Source organism: Alligator sinensis, unplaced genomic scaffold (assembly GCF_000455745.1).
Source record: "Alligator sinensis unplaced genomic scaffold, ASM45574v1 scaffold211_1, whole genome shotgun sequence".
NCBI lineage: Eukaryota > Metazoa > Chordata > Crocodylia > Alligatoridae > Alligator > Alligator sinensis.
The window spans coordinates 224,919-247,176 of NW_005842024.1; the positions used below are offsets into that span (position 1 = coordinate 224,919).

At 42.0% G+C, this 22,258-nt stretch overlaps 1 protein-coding gene across 4 annotated transcripts in view; it reads left to right on the forward strand.

Annotated features, from left to right (window-relative positions):
* The window catches only part of GPM6A (glycoprotein M6A), a 405,720-nt gene that overhangs the window by 160,829 nt on the left and 222,633 nt on the right, over positions 1-22,258 (forward strand). For 2 of the 4 annotated variants that reach the window (XM_014519277.2, XM_025202424.1), the window contains exon 2: positions 1,002-1,046. The exons of 1 other annotated variant lie outside the window; for it this stretch is intronic. In XM_014519277.2, coding sequence (XP_014374763.1) covers positions 1,002-1,046 — 45 coding nt within the window. The remainder of the gene's footprint in view (positions 1-1,001; positions 1,047-22,258) is intronic. One more of the 4 variants, XM_025202425.1, reaches the window with a different exon arrangement.

The following is a 22,258-nucleotide window of genomic DNA, read 5'->3' on the forward strand; positions in this document are numbered from 1 at the left end:
CTCTTTCCTGCCTATGCAGGGGGTCGGACTCGATGATCTATTGAGGTCCCTTCTGACCCTAACATCTATGAATCTCCCTAAAAACTACCTTGATGAGTTCTAAGAGAATGCAGGATTGCTATATACAACCACTATACATATTCTGACCCTTTTTCTAACTTGGGGATTCTCCTATTACAAAAAAAGTGAAAAAGAGAAAAAATAGTTTTGTGACTCTTCCATAGTAAGTAGTAATGATCACAAATTTGTTATAAAATAATGATGCTGTTTTTTTCATTGTGGACTTTTTCCTGTAGAGATATGCCCTGTTCTAGCTTTGTGATCGATCAAACTGAATTTGCAATAAGTCAGTGTCTGATCCACACACTAAATTGATAGAGTCAAGATCAGTTCTCAGCCATGCTACAGATTTCCTTTGGGAAAGTGACTTCAGCTTCTGTACTGTTCAGTCACCAATGTACTTTCATAAAACTCCCTGCTAACATTTCTCTGCCTCAGTTGCTCATCTTTTAAATGTAATATGATTCCTCATGTCTTCCCATCTTTTAGTGTCTTGTGTGTTGTCTATCCTTAGAGTAGGGAATGGCCTCTCCCTATGTTTGTATAGTGCCTAGCAAATTGGGATGCTGGTGAAGCCTCTCAGCTATACTATGATTTAGGAAAATATTTATTGGAAGTATCGGTGGTCCATAAAACTTGCGGCCATTAGTACACAGTCTTCCTTAACAGAGGATATGGTGAAAGATTATTGGGGTGTTATACATCCAATACAACTTTTTGGTTTGGACAGTCCCTTTTAGTGGTTGCTCACTAACTGTTAAGCAAAAATGAAAATAATGAGGATATTTAACAGTGTTGTGCATGTGGTACACCTGCTGTTAAAAAAGAAGGGTGGTAGACATCTGATGTTTGATAGTTGTATAACACAAGCTAATGTTATATTGCACATCTGGCATCCCAGTGTGGAAAAGTACCTATAATATATCTTTTCTTTACTTCAGCAGAACAAACACCACGGTTTCAAGCACTTCTTAGTGAGAGTACAGGTAATACTTGAAAAATTCTATCATCAATATTATATGGTAATTAACCTATTAGGAAATGTGTGCCGTCTTTTTTTTTAAGTGTCCAGGAGCATTGAGTGATTCCCCTCCCCTCCCCCCCCCAAGTTTATAGCCTTTTGCTTAAAATATGCATTTCCTTTAGATGAATGCCTATTTTCCGTTAGTATAATCATCACTAAAATTTCCACTGGTGCAGTGGCTAGGAAGCCTATTCTGTACTTTGCAGCTAGAAAGAGATATTTCAAATGAACAACACCTATCTGTTAATTAAACTTGTTGGGACTTTGGCAGACTTGTTTCATAAAACATGGCCACAGCCAGATCAGTGCTGGAAATGCATAATTATTAAAGGGAAGGATTTAGTGCAGTTGTAAAGCCCTTTTCCCACACAGGGATCTGATGAGCATTTGGAGATAAATACAAACATTTCCCTGACAGTAAAAATTTTGCCTGTGGTAGATATGCCACATTGTTGATGGACTGTTTGAGTAGAGAACAGGATACAGGCAATACAGAAGAGAAATCGGGTCACATTGATTTTATTTCAGTGATTGGCATTAGACATAGCATTGCCACTTCTTCATGCTTATTGGAGAGGTTATTCCAGGATAAAAGAAAATCTGGAGTACATTAGAAAACTCTATGACCCGTCTTGCATGTCTGACTTCACTCAAAACTAAACCTTTAGGTCATGTACATGCAAACATCTTCAGTGACCTCAGCAGTGGGAGTTCAGCCATGATTTGAGGGCAGTATCTGACCTCTAACTGTCACCCAGCTTAGTTTGGGATATATTTTTCTGGGATATTGGAATGTAACAAAACTGGCATGTTTAGAACTTACGTAGCATGCATTGCATGAGAGAGCCCCTCACTTTCTTCCAATTGAAGCTAGTTTAAGTCACCAGCCCAAAGAATATTGACAGAGCTGAATCAGTCCTCTAACTCTCAATCTAAATGCTTTCACTAAAGGTTGATTTTCCAGTACCTCTGGTTGATTAATGAATTTTGCCTAACAAGTGTTGATTTTTTAAATTTGTTTTCAGCTTCATATTCTAATCAGGTTTATTGACAAAAGAGCTAAAAGAAGCAAGAATAAGGATATTCCTGGCTTAGGAGGGAATCATTACTCTGGTTTGTAATCCCCCAAAAAACCTGGAATCAAGGAAATCTGAGGTCTGTAAAGGTTGCCACCATCCTCCATAATCTTGTACAAAAATGGATGAGTCAGAACAGATCTATCTGCATTTAAGAGAACAGACACTTTCCAAAGTCTGGTTCTCTGAGCAGAAGCTTTTTTTCTGTGCTTCTCTTGGCATGAATACATGGCATAGTGTTCTCACAAGAAGTGCAGATGAATGGGCTGAATGTTTTAGTGAGCTTGAGCAGCTATAGATCTGGTTCACAGATGGAACCCAAAGCACCACCAAAACTTCCAGAATTTCAGCAACCTCTGTTCTCTTAAATGTGAAATCATTCTTTGTCCACAGCTCTGCACAACCCAATGCGATTCTGACTGATCTTACCAGTAATGTGAACATTCAAAAGGAGAAAATTAAATAAGTTATTGTCCAGTCCAGTTATTGTCCAGTCTGTTTCAATGCGTGTTACAATATGGGGACATATTATACAGATAAATAAACCTTCCGTTGTCCTCAGTATGACCAAGGATACATTTCAAAATTTCTTCTTGCTACTGACCATCAGATGTGGCATGAATTTGCCACTGGCACTCTAGCTGTCCTCCCTCTTGTTTCTTCTTTCACAAGCTTTAAATATGCAGTACTGACAAATGAAGGAACCAAGGAAGAGAGCGCTTGGGGCCACTCTTGATGATTATGGACCCGATTATTCAAATGTATCATCGTTATTACTGTGACTGTTGGGAAAGCAGTATGTTCTGAGGGACTGTGTAAATCTCATAAGTTCCATTAAAATCTTATAGGTGGTGATCAAAACAGGTTCCTGGCTTCAGAGAGATAAAGAATATCTCAGCCTCAAATGGTAGGAGGCAAGGATCAGATTGTGACAAAGGAGTAACCTTTCCCGCCTCTTACACCATCCCAAGTATTAGGTCCAGGCTAGCCAGCTGTACATGTAAAGCCAGACTGCCCCTGTGGGGTTTCTCTGGTTGTCATCATCTGAACAAGCCCAGTGGACTTCTCAGCAAAAGGGGTGTGAAAGCTACTGAACATTTTCAGTTGTGGCAATTCCAGGATCACTGCCAGGAGGAATCTGAGAAAGCCCAGCTAGGTTTTTGTGATACATCCTTTACATAATATTATCCAGTCTTCTCTCACACCCAGGAACAAGTTCTAGATACATTGCATTTGATTCATTGTTACGACAGGTAGCACAACCTTTATATTGAGAATTCTTGTTGTTTCTTTATTTTGAGTCTCAAGTTTATTTGAAGCAAAGGCTCTTGAAGTTGTGTGATGACATACAGAGAATGTCTTCTGTTATCATTTTATCTAAGTAATTATCTAGCCTTTGTGGCTGGGGAATAAAGCTTGGCAATATTGAATCCTTAAGTCTTGAAAAATGAAGAGAATAAAGCTTGAAAATATTGAATCCTTAAGTCTTGAAAAATGAAAGCATTTTCATGCTTAAAATCTCATGTGTGTTCCTGTTTTTGTGCATTTTAAGGTCTTACCTGTTACCTGTGAATATTTGGGGTTGGCTCACTGTAGGTTATGTGAATGCTAAGGAAGCATTTGTGGTGTATTCAACTTCCATTTCCTCTATTCCAGCTGCACTGGAATGAAAAGCATTTGGAAAAAGTGGGGTTCTCCCCCTTTTGTTACTATATACAGCACTCAAGCTATTTTTTTTTTTTTGGATGGGGGGTTCACTCTGCTTTGATCCTGCTGTTGGCCCTTTTCAAATGACTCCCTCTGATTTCAATGAGTTTGACTGTGCACCATGAAATTCAGGATCTGGGCAATTGAAAACCATGGCAGTGATTCTGTTGACTTTATTGGCAGGAGAGTCAAGACCTTTTACAAGTTGAGTTGTTGAAATGTTATGAATGTTGTAATAAAGAATGCCCCAGTGTCATGTGAGGTAGAGAAAACCGGTGAGGTAGCTTTTGCCAACCAAATATAGTAACAGCAGTGTAGGATCTTGGGAGAATACTAGTAAAAACACTAAGTAATGAGCCTAGCTAATGCACTGACTTGTGCATCACATTCCCTGGAGGGCATGATTTGCAGGTTGTGTATGTGTCTATGAGTATCTGTCCAGCTGGCTAGTATGTATACCATGATGAGCAGAAAGCACTTGCCAGGGATGCATTTCCATCCAGTGAAATAGCTCCATAGCTTTATTTCTGAGTCTGGCTGTGAGAAATTCTGGCATTGTTAGCAGGAGCCTTTACAGCAGGTTGCAGCTGGTAGCGTCTGTTCAGCTTCCTCAATCAGTCATGGCAAGATTCAGCTCTTCAGATTTACTACTTGTTACATTTTTAGCTGTGGTATGACCACCTCATATGCTTAATCATTTCCCAGTCCCTGGGGGTGTGTTTATATGCTTGCATGGAGATGCAAACAAAAAAAAGTCAAATATGAAAACACTGAATTGTAATAAAACTTGGCACGTTCATATGTACACATACACTAGGCATAACATTTCCTGGACGCCTGCCTTCAGAGTCAGCAATAATGGCAGGAGACTCTTAACCCAGTCATTATCAGGGCAAGACATGAAAGTCAGTACACTAATAAGGACCAGGCCTGTTGCAATTTGGCATGTCACCAGTTATGATAGAAACAGCTAAGGACGTTCTTGCAGTGTCTCCAAGTACATTTAATAAATGAAAACAAGGTAAGAAAATATAACAGCCAGGAGTGTGTCCCTGATGGTGTTCTCCAGCTCATGAAAGCTTGAGTGAAATGGCTGCACAGTACTTTGCACATTAATACTTTTATTGAGGCCACCTTAGTAAGCTCTCCACAGTACACACAAGGATCTCCAGAGCAGTGAAAAATATAGTCAGTATAGTAATTGGCTGCTGTCATTTCCAAAGATTAATATATTCATGCAGACTCTAGAGGCTTGCTATAATATAGATGAGACTAGAAGAGGACATGATAAATGTCATTGAAAAAAATCCATGTATGTTAGAAACCTGTTATACATTATGCATGATTTTATTGAAAACTGCATGTAATAGCTGAGCTATAGTTCATGCTGCCCCTAGTATTTGAGCTATCCCTTTCATTCTTGTTCTAAAACCAAACACCCTTTCCTTATTTCATCACTCCTATAGACCCATATCTTCAGTAAGGAGCATAAGTGAACCTTACAAAAACATGTACATATGTGTATATAAAATGTGTGTGTATGCGTGTAAAATGCAGTAAGACAAGTTTGCTGACCCCTAAACAGTTATGAAAACATGGTTACTCAGTAACCTCCCAAAATACAAATGAAAATACAATACATGATAATAGATATTGCATTGTAAAGTGCACTTAGGAATGTAGGAAGATATTTTTCCCAGCTTCCACAAATGGCAAGACATTTCCTGATCAAAAAGGAACACAGCTATTTTATAGAACATTAAGAGAAGGGGGAAAAAAAAAAACTTCACTGCACAATGGGCTGTAAAATGTAGTTGATTGGACATGTGGATGACTATAGCACAGTTGTTTGGCATTCTTCTGTATGTATTTATATGTATAATATAATATATGTGCGTGTTGAGAGAGAGGGAGGCAATATTAGACTGTGTGGGATGGCATAAAGGTTTATTTATCTGAGTTCGGGATGGCTCCATTAGTCACAATTAGTGAAACCACTGGGATATGCAGATCATTCTAAAGGAATATCAGTAAAATTGTAGAGCACTTCAATTATTTTGTATATGCTACTAACACTATATTTAATTGACAATTTAGGGAATTTTCAGGCTTTTTCTTTTGTTATTCTTCCATTAATGTACAACATGAAGCAAAGCTGATAATGGTAAATTAGTTAGCATAAGTCCTATGGAAGTAAAATAGGAATGAAATAAACATTCCAAAGAAATAGCTTTTTAAAAACACCATGGAGTTTAACAGGGAATAAATTATTTCCATAAGTTTTTGGACTATCCTTCATAATTCTATAGCAGATATATAAGATGTACTTAAGGATGGAATTTGTATCACTAGAAAAGGGAATATTCTGCCATTTCAAGAAGGTTTGGTTTTAGTACTACAGGATCTCAGGAAGTTGAACTTTAATGTCATAATATTTTTTATAGTTAGAAAACTTTTTGATGTTTTAAAAGACTTAAGTTTTCTTTGAAGCCCTGCACAGTTTGATTTATGAATCATTTGGCAAGACCTCAGGGAGGTGTAATTTTGGGGAAGGGGTACATCTAGGAGGGGAGGAGTCTTTCTCGGGCAGGTTGATTTAATTAAGGGCCTTGTTACACCTTACACTGTGAGCCATACAAATGTTGATTGGTCCTAGTGCTAGCTTGAGTTTGTAGCAGTCGTGCTTCAGGCCAGCAGGGTCCTGGAGGACTGAAAGGTAAGAATCTACCTCCTTCCTCTGATTCTGGGCTTTCTCTATCCCTCACTGCCCATCAGGATTTCCTATACGCCTCCCCGACCTCCCTTCCCCCCGCACTCCCCCTGCTCTTCCCCTGCTTATATGTGGCTGCCTGTGCTGTCTGTCCCAGTGGATCTGGCAAGGAAGGGTTAACCTGTCTGCTTAGCTGCCACAGCTAGGCTGCTGCTCTTCTCTGGGCTGAGCCCACCCACAGAACAGCAGCTGTGGCAGTGGTGGTCAGGCAGGCAGGTCAACCCTTCCCTGCCTGCTCCCCCAGAACAGACAGCCCAGGCAGCCACATGTAAATCGGGTGGAGGGGTGGTGGGCAGTGAGCTTGGATCTGGGACACTGGGGGGCAGTGGGCCTGATCCAGGCCAGTGGGGGAGGGGCAGGTGGGTGGGGTGTTTACACTAAGGACATTTTTACACCACAGCACCAGGTGCTTTTCAAGGTGCCTGGTGCTGAGTCACTTCCAGTTGTATAAGTGGCAAAATGTGCGTCAGCACTGAGAAAATGGTGGCAGCGCACTTTTGAACTAAACCACATAGCTGTTTTAGTTCAAAAACACACCGCCACCATTTTCTGTGTGCAGACGTGCATTTCACCACTTATACAACTGCATGTGGTGCAGTGCAGTTTACATCAGCTTGCATGCAGAGCAGATTAAATGAATGGAGTCTTCTGTGTAGTGGATCTCCGGCACGTCACAGGACAAAAAGGTATGTGTATAAATGCACTAAGGTGTAGCCTAGATTGTAACCTTAACATGACATGAGCTGGGTAAAACAGTTCAGAGATAATTCTGCCCTAGAATGGTATAACTTTGAGCTCTCTAACCAATGCTGAAAGGTAGTTATAGGTGTTTAATGTGCAGACAGTCCAGGTGTTACGAGCTCCAGGGGCTGCCCAAAATTACTGTGCAACAATGCCCTATGAAAAATGTGGCAAGTGAATGAGGTCAGAGGACATGGATTAGTGAGAAGAGAGCAAGTGCAGTGGTCCGAGGACCTCAAAAAATGAATGTGGGCTGCAATTTATCATATGTATATGTTTATTCATAATCATTCATTTTCCCCATTTACTTGATTATTGTTAGAACTGCATGTTATATGTATTTTAATTAAATAAACATCTCTGCCATAAAATAAATGCAGTTTGTACACCTGAAATGGCTCATTAGCTCTTACCGTCCCATCCACAAAAGCAACCAAGTCTAAGCATGGCAGTGTAGCTTTTGATTATGGGTAAGGTGAAGGGCACAGAGGAAACCTGTATTCAGAACACAGTAGGAATAATTCTTGGCATAGGTAGGGAGTAGTGTGATTTGCCTTCCTTGGATATGAGGTAAGAGAGGACAGTATCTGGACTTGGATATCCATAATGGCTTTGTAGGTGGGGTAAGATAAATCCTTCTTGGGCAAGATTGTGGGGAGGCCAAAGAGTATCCTGGGGGGGAGCACCAAACTGGTGTTGTGGAGGAGAGAAGACAGAGCCTGTTACTGCAAGGGAGCAGGGGCTGGAATTATGGAAGTGTTTGGTCAGATCTCCCTTGTGGGGAGCAAGAGCATTAAATTAAAGCTGGTAAAAGAAGATAGGAGCCCGGCAGTAAAGCAAGACATTGACATCCCACTGTAATCTTTTTCATACCTCTGAGTTGCAGGTGTTGGGGATTCACTGTACTTGGTTATGGGGAATCTCAAACAATAGTTTGGACCCTTTTTGGTTCCACACAGCAGGGAGGGACTGAAGTTTGTTGAGCCCAGAGGCTGCCTTCTAGGGCATTTCAATGACCAAGAAGCTGCAGAAATGTAGGGGTGCCTGTAGACATGCGGGGACACTGCTCCAATGTGCTGTAATTACAACACGCCAGAGGAGATTCAGTTAATCGAGTTTGCTGGAGCATGCTAATTAGCGCATTCTAGCAGCCTCTGTGTCTTGTGTATTTAGTGTCCCCATGCTTCAAAATGGTGGCGGGGCGCTTTAACTAAAGCTTGTCACATGAGCTTTAGTTAAAGCACCCCCACTGCCATTTTGAAGCACAGGGCACTGAATATATAAGATGCTGCAGGCACTGTAATTAGAGCGGCTGTCAAAGCTGCTTTGATTAAGATGTCCCCCACCACCAGAGCACAGGTAAAGATGTCCCTAGAAGTTTCTGTTTCTTTGGGTAGGCTCTTTCTTCTCTGTTCCCACAACCCTGGGACCTCAGTTACCCACCAGTTTCATATCCTACCAGAAAATGGCCTGTCAGAGTTGTATATAATGCATTCCTGTTTCTAGGCTTCTCATCCAAGGGAGGGACACAGGGGATGTCAGGCTCTCCAGGGTAAGGACTGCATTAATGTTTGTGGTTTGTTCAATGGTTTGTATGTTGTTGATTAATAAATAAAATATTTGCTAGGTACCATGGCTTTAAATATATAGGTACACTATAATATTTTTAAAAGAAATACTTTTCTGACTGACATAGATGCATTTGTTTCTGTATGTTTATTTCAGTGCCATCAGTATGTTATATTGTATCCTTATGTATCCAGAGGTATCCTTTAAAAAAAAATGTAACTGCCATTTGCTGCTTTAGCAACTGCATCTGTTTTGCAGAGCAGATTGGATTCTGGTGGTAAATATTCATTTATTTATGTTACTATGAACTAGAGTTGGGTTTATGTTGCAGGGCAACATGTCACGGTCCCCAGACTGTATTTGTTTGTATTACCTGTTCTAGCAGCATGGCTACAGCATGTTTAGATGAACAGGGGTGTCTTGTGTTCCTCATTGACCAAAAGTGGATTGGGAAGAAGGTGGAGGGGAGGCATGAACTCACTACATTCCAGTGCACTGGTCAGAAGAGTTAATCTGGCAAGAGGGGCAAAGTGAAACCTGAATCGAGCCTGCAGTGAGTAATTTCCATTTGAGATTAAGGGAAGGAATAGTCTCTCTCTCTCTGCTCTTGCATTATAAAATAACTGAGCAGATGTTTGATATATGCAGTGTTTCCAACTCTGGTGTTTTTATTAGGAGTCTCATGATACTTGGCATCTTTCCTGAAGTGCCAAATGCTGGAATCATGATATTACACAAGAAGTTTCAGCTTTATTTATTTTCTCTAGCATACATGGATGAATGGAAAAGCTTGAAGATATGGAATGTATCAAAAAATGCTAAAGAATAAGGTGGCAAATAAAAAGAATTGATTGTTTTAATTGAAATAAATAAATAAACTTGCTATTCTAAAATTAGTATAACCATTTTGAAATGAGGGGGAATGACTTAAGATCATCTTCAATGCCTGAGGTTTTGCAGTATTCAATGTAGCCTTACATGCAATGGTTTCATCAACCATATGAGGAAAGGGAACTCTTCGTTCCTTATGGTTACTGCAATAGGCTCAGGCCAGACTTCTCTGTCTCTCAGCTGTTCCTTTTAGCGGGGTTTCTTCACTTCCTAGAAGCAGACGATGGGAGAGTCTGTGAACACAGACACTCAGTAGCCTTGTCTCTAGAGGAGCTAGATGGGGGTCAGTTGGTTCTGGGTGAGGGTCGTGGAAGATGCTACGTACTATGATTTGAGGTGCGGGTGGTTAGGCATCTAGGTAGTGAGGTATCAAATCTGACTGCTGAGAAAGGAGAAGGGCATATATATGTGTTGTGTGGATGGGGAAGTGAGAAGGGAGAATTGGTGGTTGTTGAGACTGCTTCATCAGGAGGAGCCTCAGCTGCTCAGTGCAGGAAGACTGGAGTAGTTGGGAGGTCAGTAGGAAATGCCTGTTTCCATCTTTCTTGTTGCTTCACACACTTCCTCTGATCCCTGGATGTCACCACATAGCCCAACATCTAGGTGCCTGAAGGACAAAACACTGCAGCTTCTAGAGCTGGGTGAAGTTTCAGCAGTTGTGTCTAACAGATGCAGGATATGTGCTGGGAATGGGAATGGCACACCGGAAAGGGAAGGCGGAAAACACTACATCTGCTTCTAGCAAAGAAGGCTTAGTTTTTTGCTTTATCTTTGAGCTCTCGGCCCAGCAGTCAGGAATAGTTGTCTTGTCATGCTGTGAAGGAATGTGTAGACTCATACTGTAACAATGCTACATGGCTTTGAGAGCAGTAGCTATTACATTGTGCCCAATGGCAGTAGATTTCATAGACATCAGGGCTGGAAGGGACCTCGGAAGATCATCGAGTCCAGCTCCCTGCCCAAAGGGCAGGAAGTCAGCTGGGGTCATAGGATCAGTAATGGTACTAGTGGGTTGGATGGAGCACCAGCCTTGGGCATTGTCTCCCCCGCCTAGGGGTGGGGAGGGGGGGCAGAGGGGGAACCAGAATCGCCTCCACCTACCTTGGGAATTTTTGCCACAGCCCTGCACTTCCCAACTATAGGAGCCAGGCAGCACAGCTCCTCACTGAATAGTGTATCTCAGGGGTGATTGAAATGGTGCCCGCACCCTCCACTCCTGCCTCCCCCACTGGGAATCTGCCATGGCAAACATGGTCCTGTGCACACCTGGGCAGGGAGAGTGAATAAATGGAGCAACAGGGGCAGTGGCTCCAGGAGCCACACCATGGGGCTGTTGCAGTTGCTGGGTAGTGAGCCTGTCCCCAGCAGTGGCAGGAGCCCACGCCTGTGCAGCTACAGCAGCAGCCACAGCAGTAGCAGCTCCTGTCTGAGTGCAGATCAGGTGCTGGTAAGACCCTTTCCTCCTCTCCTTCCACCCCCACTCTCCAAAGGTCTGAATAATCCCTGTCCACCCCACCCCTCCAGGTGCTGAAGTACCTCATTATACCACTGCCCAATGGTAAGGTGTTTTTTGGTGAGATCTTTTATTGGACCAAGTAAAATATCTTTTATCGGACCTGGAGGGAAGGGTGCAGGTGGGCAGGGAGCAGATACTGGAAGGAGGAACCTGTGCACTGCCACTGCTGTCCCTGGCTGAGCCTAGCAAACTGTACAACTGCTCCCTACAGCTTGCAGCTAGATCAGGGCAGGGAGCTTTGGGACTCATTTGTGCCTGCATCAAGTGGGGACAGCAGTGGTGGGGGGGATGGGTTCCTTCTAGTGTCTGCTCCTTCTCAGTGGGGAACACTGGGGCGGGGGGGGGGACAGGGAGCTGGTGCTGAAAGGAATCTGTATGGTGTAGCCCTGGTTGAGCCTGGCTCCCTGTGCAGTTGCTCCTTCCAGTGCCCATCAGGAGAAGGGCAGGAGCAGCTGTGTAGTTCCACCCATGTCCGGGTCAGCCAGGAACAGTGGTGCAACACAGGTCTCCTCCCTACAAGCTCTGATTCCTGCCCACTACCCTGGTGTCTCCCCAGAGTGGGGGCTCCCACCAGCCCTCACCCCCATTCTCCCATGGTCTGAGGGGGCAGTGTGCTACCCCCCGTTTAAGGAAGTCTAGATCCACCCATGCTTATAAGAACTGTGAGGTCTCAAATGGAGTGACTGTTCTCTGAAAAGTGTTCTCCCAGCAGTGATTGTGTACTACTGTCCTTTATCATTTTTCTATGAGAGTTCATTCCATGGCTGTTTAGTGTTACCCACAGAGTTCTTGAGAGGGTATTTAGTAAAGTGGATGATATACTCCAGAGTCTGTGACATCCTATGCAACCTCTATCAGGTTGGAACAGCCTACAGAATTGTCTTAGTCCTCATGATCACTTGGGCATACATTCTGTTTATCATTGTGCAAAAAATTCTTATCCCTGAGGTTGAAAATCAGCTCTACTGAGAGAATTACAGATTTCTCTTACAGACATTAGCTCATTCAAAGCCACCAGCATGGGACTGAACTGGCTGACAGCTAGATCAAGACTAGTTTCTGGTTTTTAATTTGAAGGATACATCTATGTAGTCATGTGCAGCCTGCTCACGGAGACTATCCAAGATTCACAGTAAGGTCCATTTATTAACAATACAGGTTTCTGTATTGGCAGAGTATTCATGAAATGCCTTTCAATAATGGGAATGCATTTAAGATGACAGAGAATCCAGAACTACCTATATATGGATGGTTGGTGGGTCAGGAGTAGGTTTCAGCAGGGGACTCTGACTTAAAATGCAGTCTTTCTTTATTCCCTTAGCTAAGACTCCTCGTGAATTGCTGAGCAGGAAAAACCTACCTGCTGAAGAACAGCATTCAATTGTTTCAGTCAGTGTTACCTAGCCTGTAGTTGGACTAGTGTGTATGGGCACCTACACGTGAGCGTGGAGGCCACTCTGCCGCACAGGAATTCCAGCGTGTCAGAGCAGACTTGATTAATTGAGCAATTGCCATGCTCCAGCAACCTCCTGCATCTTGTGTATCAGCATCCCCACACTTAAAAATGGTGGCAGGGAGACTTGATCTAAAGCTCATTGAATGACCTTGAGTTCAAGCACCCCCAACCCCAGAGCACATGTAAAAGTGCCCTTTGTGTCCAAGGGTATTGTGCTTTATGTTGGCTTTCCTGCACATAACTCAATTTTTCAGATTTCACATGTGAACCTTACAGTTGTGGTAGAGGTATTCTCTATCCAGACATCACATGAACAATAAGATGAATACTCTTGGTTCAGAAGTTATGACAGTGTACTTAGTTGCTAACTCTGTATGCAATAAAAGGAAGTCATTTTCAGTCTTCTTTCTGATGATGACTGTTATTATGGATGTGTTGAGAACAGACTTGGGTGTCCCCCTGAACCACATGTATATCCAAGATGTGCGTTCTTGCTTGGGAATACCTGAAAATACAGCATATATATGTAATTCTGGAATTAAGGACCATCAGACTGACCTGCAGTCATATTCGTGCCCTTGCAGAACTCCCCAGTAGAAATCTTGGCAGAAAACACATCCATAATGCAATAAATAAACAATACATACATTGATATTTTTCTGGTAAAATGGTGCCATCCACATAGGGTAATCACATGGTCTCTACACCAGTGATTCTCAACCAGGATGAAGTGGCACCCTGGAGTGCCTTTAAATCCTTTCAAGGGTGCTACAAAATGCTACACAATGTTAGCATTGTTGAGTGTGCTAACATGGTTCTTAAAGTAAACCCAGAAATTTCAAATAGGAATTCAGAGTATTAAAAACATACTAAACGGTTCTGGTCTTTCTGAATTCTTTGCAATTCAGGAATTGCTTTAGTAGTTTTTTGTTGTCAAAAAAGAAGTGAAAAGTAAGAGCTGGCGTGTTTCAAGGGGTGCCTTATTACCAATAAGGTGTGCTTCTGAGTCTAGCAGAGTTGAGAACCACTGCTCTACACTTTCTAGGGATAAACAATAAAATAGTATGTTTCTTGATCAAATGAAAAATAGCTAGACATTTATCCTAGACTAGCATTCTGCTATCCAAGTGTCTTCTCTTGATGGTTTCAATAGCACCTTACTCTTATGGATGGATGTGAAGATGATTTAGCTATAGGAGCTTGGAGTTCACAGGGTCTATATGCAGAGGTGGTGTATTGAAATCTCCATGTCAATACAGCTTTAAAGATATACAACTGGATCTTTTCAAAGGCTTATCAGATGGACACGTGGGTGAATTTTAACAGGCATGGCAAGGAGAGCATCTTTGAAGCTGCTGACAGGCAGTCAGTTAAAAGCACAATGGTATCTGGTCCATGATCCCAACAATTGCTTCTCCTGCAATGACATGTGTGCGTGGCAGGCGGTGTAAAAGTGATCTGGGGAATCGGATCTCAATCATGCCATATTGCTGGTTCAGGGGGAGCCCAGGCTCCCCGTGTCCCACCATGTGGTATTCCTGGGGCCGGGAGTGCTGGTCAACTGATTGGCTCTTCTAGCTGTGGAATTGAGGGCCATGGCTGGGGGTCCTGATCAGGTGATAGACACTCTCCAGCTGTGGGAGTGCATGGGAGCCAAGGGCCGAGGGCACTCCCACAGCTGAGAGCTCTAGTTAGCTGACAGAATCCCTTCAGGGCTCCGGTGCTGACCACATGTTCAATGTATGGTGTTATGGGAATCAGCCACAAAGTTATATATATTTTGTGTAATCATTTTATGGCTTATTTCCTATTTTAATGCATCATCTACTGAATAAACATGTGGCCAGGTTAGTACTTAAGATGTGATTAACTGGTTAATCATGTCTTAAGTGTAATGCCTGCTGGGGGCATGAGACATCCTACTGCCACATTGCAAGTCCCTGTTCCAAAGCATGATTGACATCCTAAAGTTTCTCTAAGAAAAGTTTACTAATAATTTTATCATGGGCAAAATAATGTATTTTTCTTTAGCTTCATTTTTGGAAATGGCAGAATTATTTTCATTGAGACTTAGCGAAAAAACTGTAGCCAGTGGCAGACATTTGTCATAGATAATTTCATCTCCAACAGTTAAGTTTGGTAAGCTATGAGCAACTAATAATAGGATGTGAAAAGTGCCAAGTGACCTTAAATATCATATAGAGTAGTGGCTGTCAAACTTCTTAAAGTTATGAAACACTTTAATATTTCTTTTTAGCTGCAGAACTCCTACCTCTATCCTAAAGACTAATTCCAAGTCTGGCAATTTGACCTGGCAATGGCAGTGTACCATCATCCCCTGGCCCACTCCGCCATTACCCCCAGTTTCTTTATGGAGCCCCCGATGATCTATTTATTGTGCAACCTCAGGATTCCACAAAATATAGTTTGAAAACCACTGAAATATAGTTTTGAGCAATTGGATACATATCAGTAAAATATTAGAACTGAAGTATAACATTAAAACCCCAGTGGTTGCCACTGCAGATAAGCCATTTCTCATTGCTACTAAAGAATGGTCACAAGTAATCCTTGCCCTGTTCTATAGGCAAACCTAAAGTACCTCAGATTATTTTGTGTGATAGTTGTTAACACAAAGCTTTATATATTTTTTTTAATGATAACCACTGTTTCAAGGTACGAACACATATAATGGGTTTTACAGATTGTTTGTGCTTTATAATTTAACAGTTCATGTTCCAAATGGGTGTGTAAGGCCTGAAACTTGTACAGAACTGCCTATATCAACTCTTAATTTTCTTTTTCCTTATTTATGGATTAGCAGTAAGCAGTGTTGAATATTTTCTAAGACTATAATGTACAAGAGACACTGTATTCCTGTAGCCCTGTGGGGTCAGGCCAACTCTCAGGATCTCAAATATTATGCTGTTAAACAGGAGGGTGTGACACAATTGCACATATACAAACACACAAATTAATTAAGTGCATGCACACACACACTACCAGCTCAGGCACAAACACATCTAAACCAGCCTAGGCACATGCATACCTATCACCAATTCAAGCACATACATACTACACACTAAAAATTAGACAAAAATCAATTGTCAATACCTGCACACTCGGTACACATACACAAATCACTAATTTGTATATCATGCACACAATGATATATACACACACACACACACACACACTCACCAGTTCACACACTACAATCCACCTACACAGGTAAGTTCCTAACGTGGATGGTACGGTATGTGTGTGTGCGCTTGGGGTACCTGGGAGAAAGTTAAAGTGAGGGAGAGAGAGTTAAAGTGTAGGGAGTGAAAGTTGCCAGAACTAGGATTAGAACCGGTGGACTAGAGAGAAGCTGATTGAGGAACTGAGGCTTGGGTTTACTTAAGATCAAGTGACCCTAGGGTTACTTGAGGTCACCGGTGCATGGGAGGGGGGAAAAGAAAAGAAGCCTGGTGGCAAGGAGGAGACAGCCAGGAAAGAGAGAGAGACAGAAACCTGGGACCTTGGGGCTGGAAACTGAGGGAGACAACTGAGGTATGGTGTGGGGGAAGGGCAGATAAGTGGTGGCAAGGAGGAGACAGCCAGGAAAGAAACTGAGGCAGAAACCTGGTTGCTCAGGGGAAAAGGCAGTGGGGATAAGACAGTGGCAAAGAAACAGGGGGTTTGGAGGCAGAGAGGAGCTCAGGACAGGTGTTGGAGGTGGCAGTGAGTCAGAAGCAGGAGAGGGAGAAATGAGACAGAAGTTAGAGGAGTGAGGAGCAGAGATTGGAGAAGGACCAAACCATAGTAAAGCAAAACCCAACTCAGTGGTCCAAATAACAGTTTTATTAAACGGACAACATGCTACACAGCCCCATGACATTATTGGTTCACACACGTGCACACACGCGCACACACACAAGCAGTCACAATGGCAGCAGGAGAAAGAGACTCAGTGGAAGGGCTGGAGTCCAGGTAGGGAAGAGAAGCAGAGTCCAAGTCCTTGGTTGAAGAGGGGGTGGGGGGTGATAGCTACCTATCCAGGCTGGAAAGGGGTCCTTGTCCAGTAGGTGTTGTCCAGAGGGGGGTCACTGGCATGGCCTCTGGGTGGATAGGTGGTGTGGCATGGTGCTAGTCCAGATGGAGAGGGCATCCCAAGGAGTCAGTCTTCACTACCCCTTTTATGGAGCAGACTACCTCTGATCTTCTATGGGGAGGGCATGTCCAGGCCTGGTCAGTCCTGTTCCAGAGGGCTCCAGGTGTTGTTACTGAGCATGTGCAGCCTGGGCACAATGGTGGGTTGCCTCATCTTTTGTTTCTTGAATACTGGGGGTGGTTCCAATGGCTGGGGCGTTGGTCCCAGCATTGGTGTTGATGGTTCGGTCATTTAGAGGGAGCTATTTTTAAACCTAGTGCCATTGTCTCTCAAGCACCTGCATTCATCCCCATTCATTCAGGAATCAAGTTACATAGGAGGGGTAGGTGTGAATCATGGGTTACACAACTGGGCCTGGGGACAGGATGGAGACTTGACAAACAAAATGGAAACTTGACATGACTTATGCTAATTTACATATGTAGGCCTAAATCATATAATACCAGTAAAACAGTAATATGGAACAGTAAAAATCAATATAAACATAAGAATTATACAATATAAAGAAGGAGAAAAAACAAAACAAATACAACTTGCTACCAAAATAAAATGCTGAAGCTTATCCTATGTCTTAGCTCACTTATATTTATGTATAGGTAATAGAGAGGGAGAGACAAAGTCAGAAATGGTTGGGGAAGGGGAGGGAATGCATTTAAAAAAAAGAAAAAGAAAAATGGGGGGTTTTGCCACATTCCTATTTGCAGAAATATTTGGGGGGGGGGTCTTCATCAAGTGAAAAACTAAGTAAATGAACACTGGGTGCAGATGATTATGATAGGAATTGCTCTTTAAAAGCAACTAATATACTTAAATATTAAAAGGCATTACAGTTAACTATGTTTATAGTGTTCTGGCCTTTAAAACAGACTAAGATTTTGTTCCAGTCATCTTTGTAGTTCAGTCTCCGGGATTTAATCTCAGTAATGTGTTACACTCACTATTGTCCCAGTGAATTTGTTGACAGACGGTATTTGGGTCACTGCATTGAAATGCCCAGTGTAAGCTCAGAATTCTCTTTGCTGGTTGGCATGACAACCATAGTGGTCGATTAAACATGCGCAGAGAGGAATCAGCAGCCTGTGATTTTTCAATGGTATAAACTAGAGTGTAGGAAAAATGTAGCTTTAATGGCAAAATTGGCAGAAGATTCTGACAGTCTTTCTCCTGTTTTTCTTTTTTGTATGCTTATTTTCATCTTTAAACGACACATTGTATAAAAAAAGAAGTACCGACTTTTTCAAGTAGCATTCAGTGCATACACATTTATAAAAATTGGGGTTATTTAGAGTCTCTCCCTAGTAAATTAAAAAAAACAAAGAGCAAAGTGTCTAAAAGGAAATCAAAAGTCTTCAGTTGCAGCTGTGCAGACATTTAGGTGATGGGAAGAACATAAATGTTATAATTGCTTTATAGCTTACTAATGTTTGCCAACCTTCTAAATCTGACCTAAGACAAGCAAATAACCAACTGCTGTGTTCTCCAGATTGACTAGCGCTCTTACATATCCAGTTAGTTATCCACAGCTGGCAACAGTTGATACTGTATTGTTTAGTTTTATACTAGCCTGACTTTAGATTGGGGTAATTCAGGTGAGAAGGGGTGTCATATTCAGTTGTCACACAGAAAGAGGGAGGAAACATGTAGACTGCTGGGACTCATCCTCCTGCACAAAAGGTTTGGTGCTTGGGTCCACACTGACTTTTAATTTTCTGAATTCTGTACAAGGCAGGAATTGGAGAGAGCTTCATTTGGAAATACGCAGTTGGTACAAGAGAACCTATACTATGCTACTGGGCACAGTACTTCCCAGCATATTCTTTTTTTTCTTCAATTTAGCTTTGGGGCTTTTGATAAATTCAGTAGTGGGAGAAGAGAAGGAAGGCAGGAATAAGTAATCTTTGTTGTGCAATGACTGAGCTTCTTAGGGTAGAAGTAGTTTCTCTCTCTTTAAGAAGGCTTGTTCTGATAGGCATTGCTAATTGAGATAACTGTGGAGGTGGCCTTAGAAATAACTTTTTCTTAATGAATCAGAAGAACTTTTAGATCCTTGAAATGACAACAGTGAAAGTTTCAATTAAATAATTTTCCTTTTAGAAATTTGCCTGTTGAAGATACACCTGATAAGACACTGTGATGGCACTGTTTGTTCCATCTTACTTTTTGCTATAGATGTGAATCATTTAGCTCTACATACCCTGACAAAATCACTTACATTAATATAAACAACTGGTGGTGACTGATATCATAAAATAAGATTCAAAATGGGTCATTCATCTAGGATTATAAACTCTGATTTTTTTGTGTTTAAAATATGCACGCTTGCTGTCATTCCACCTAATTATGTAGCAGTGAAAGAAGAATCTCTGTGAAAGTCTCACTTTATTATAGGACCTCCGGGATGGGCTCTGCAAGACTGCATGATTGTCAGCAGTGGAATCTGATGCAAGTGCAGCTGGATGTGATTTTTATTTAAGAGAAACAAATTTGAAGTATAGGTCTAAAATAGAATTTCCAAGCAGCAATAAATGTTCTCCTTCTCCTTGTGTAAAAATATAATTTGTTTTCCATCAATGTAGCTAGTTATGTAGAGGAAAATTCAATGTAATTATTTAAAACCTTCAAAAGTATAATTGATGAAATACTACATTTTACCTCTTCCATTTTTTTTAATTGTGTGCATTATATTTGTTAGAAAAGATTAGTTAGCCAATTCAGATCTCACTTATAGAGGTATAACCCTAGTGAAAATAATGTGATTATATATAGGGTTAATTTTTGTCTTGTTTATAATTCTTTAAATCCTGAATAACTCCAGAGTTTACAGTTGTGTTTCTTGGTATTTATAGTGGTGTGAAAATTTTTATTGGTGCACCTAACTTTTGCAAATTAGATTGTCCTCTTGTTTTTATTGGGAAAATGTTTCCAAATACTAATGAAAGTAAAACAACAAAAAAGCTATATTTTTCATATATTTGCTAGCATGTTAAATGATTACAAATACAGCATCTATAACACTTTTATTTAGATATTGCATTTAGCCAGCGGAAAAAGAGCAAGTGTCACAACTTTATTTGATCAGAGCTAAAATGAATTGCCAGTACCTTTTTTCCCTTTGTGACAATAGGCCAGTTTAAATAATGTGGTCAGTATCTACAGGACATTAGTTTACATTTTATAAATAATATCTTCAAAATAAATCATTATGCTATATGTCAGTGGTGTTCAACCTTTTTTTCACAGCTGGCCAGATGGGTAGTGCCTGATCTGACCATGGGCTGGATGGTAGTTTTGATCCATCACCCAGGGCAGTGGGCAGCCCAGCCTGAGCCTGGCATGGAGGTGGGGAGGAAGGGAGCTTCACCTTTATCTTGCAGGGGTGGAGTGAGGGAGGGACATGACCCAGCTGGCGTGGGCAGTGAAGGGAGCATAGCTCTGCCCTGCGGGGGGAGGGGGCATGGCTCAGCCCCAGCCCACCACCATGGGATAGTGGGAGCTTGACCTGGCCTGTTGTGGGCAGGTGTGTGGCCTGGTCCCAACCCAGCACTACAGGGGAAAAGTGTGTGACCTGGTCTTGCAAGGGGGGGCAGGGCAAGAAGGCCTGGCCTTGTCTCCAACTGGGTGTGCAGTGCAAGAAATTTGAAGGGAGAAAGACTGTGTGTTTAAAAAACAGGCAAACTTGAGTGGTGGCCTCCATCTCTACCCATCAGATTACAGAGATGCATGTTAAACTGGATAGATGATGACTGCAATGTGCTGCCCACAATAACGGGAGGAAGGGTGTGTGCCTCAGTGAGATTATAGGAAGTGCCATGGACGGGAACACCAATTCAGATATTGAGAGGTATTTAGCAAGTTCGCTCCTTTTTAGGTGCCTAGCTGCCATGAGATCAATATGATCTTCTAAAAATGCCTTCTAGCTTTTTCTTTTGATTGACTAGTTGTTGTTAGCTAGCATACTAGTATCATGAAGGATGAGGAAAGAAAGGATGAAGGCTGCCATACTGGCGGAGGTGGTCTGTTCTTTGACTCAGAATGAGAATGTGGTAGTAATGACTATGAGCTGATAGGTTATATGTTGCAGTAGGTGAAGTATGTTCTTTAGAAAAATGATATATCAAAAAATAAATGAGAAGTATTTGGGACTTGGAAAAAGTGTTACAGGTAAAGCATTAAACAAGTAGTCACTGATGCTGGCAATCTCTCAGTTCAAGGATGGTCTCTACCATGGCTCATTGATGGGTCTTGAGGTGACTTAAGAGTCCAATCCTTGAGCCACAGTTCTGTATGCAGAAGTTGCAGGTCTTTCCACAAGGGAGGGTAGGCTGTAGGTTGGATTATTTTCCTTTTCCTTCTTCTGCGCTCTCTCTTCTGCCTTTAGGGCAACCGGCTGTCACTTGGTTGTGGTTGTGGCACCATTGGAGTTGGTCAACATCCAGCTCCTCCCAGCTCTTGATGTTAGCATCCATTTTCTTGAGGTATGCCTTCAATATGTACTTGTAGCATTTCCTTTGGCCACCATGAGATCGCAGGCTGTTGCTAAGTTAGGAGTAGAGCACTGTTTTGGTTATCAAGAGGCAGGCATCTGCACACAATGTCCAGTCCAGCTAACTTGTTGTTTGAGGATCATTAACTCAATGCTGGTAAACTTGCCTTCAGCTAGGATGCTGGCATTTGTGCAGCACTCTTCCCATTTGATGTGGAGGATTTTCTGGAGGCTTTGCAGACATTTACTTCTAAGCTCTTGAGCTGATGATGGTAGGTAACCCACATGTCACATCCATAGAGGAGAGTAGGGAAGTGACCTGCATTGTATAGACCTGGATCTTGATGTCTTTCTGGAGAGCATGATGAATCAAGACATGCCAAAACAATTTCCTAAAAGAGGCACTTGCGCAGGTGAGGTGTCACATTCTGGGCCCAGGGCAGGCTGATAGAGCATTTTAGTCGTCTTGTTGTTGGGAGAGAGGCCCAAAGTTCAGTGTGCTTCTCCAAAAAGATCCAGCATGGTTTGGACATTTTTCTCACTGTGTGCAAGGATGGGGAAGTTGTCAGTGTATTGGAAGTGAAGGATGGTTGTTTTCAGTATTTTGGTCTTCAACCGAAAATGCCCCAGATTGAAGAGTCCTCCAATCTTTCTGTATTCTATGTCAATTCCATAAGGAAGGTGGTCCTTAATGAGAACCAAGGTGTCTGTTAAAAAAAATAGAGAACAGGGATCACACATCCTTGGTTGACCCTAGTTCAGATGACAGACAAATCTGTCTCTGATCTGCTACATAGGATCATTACAGT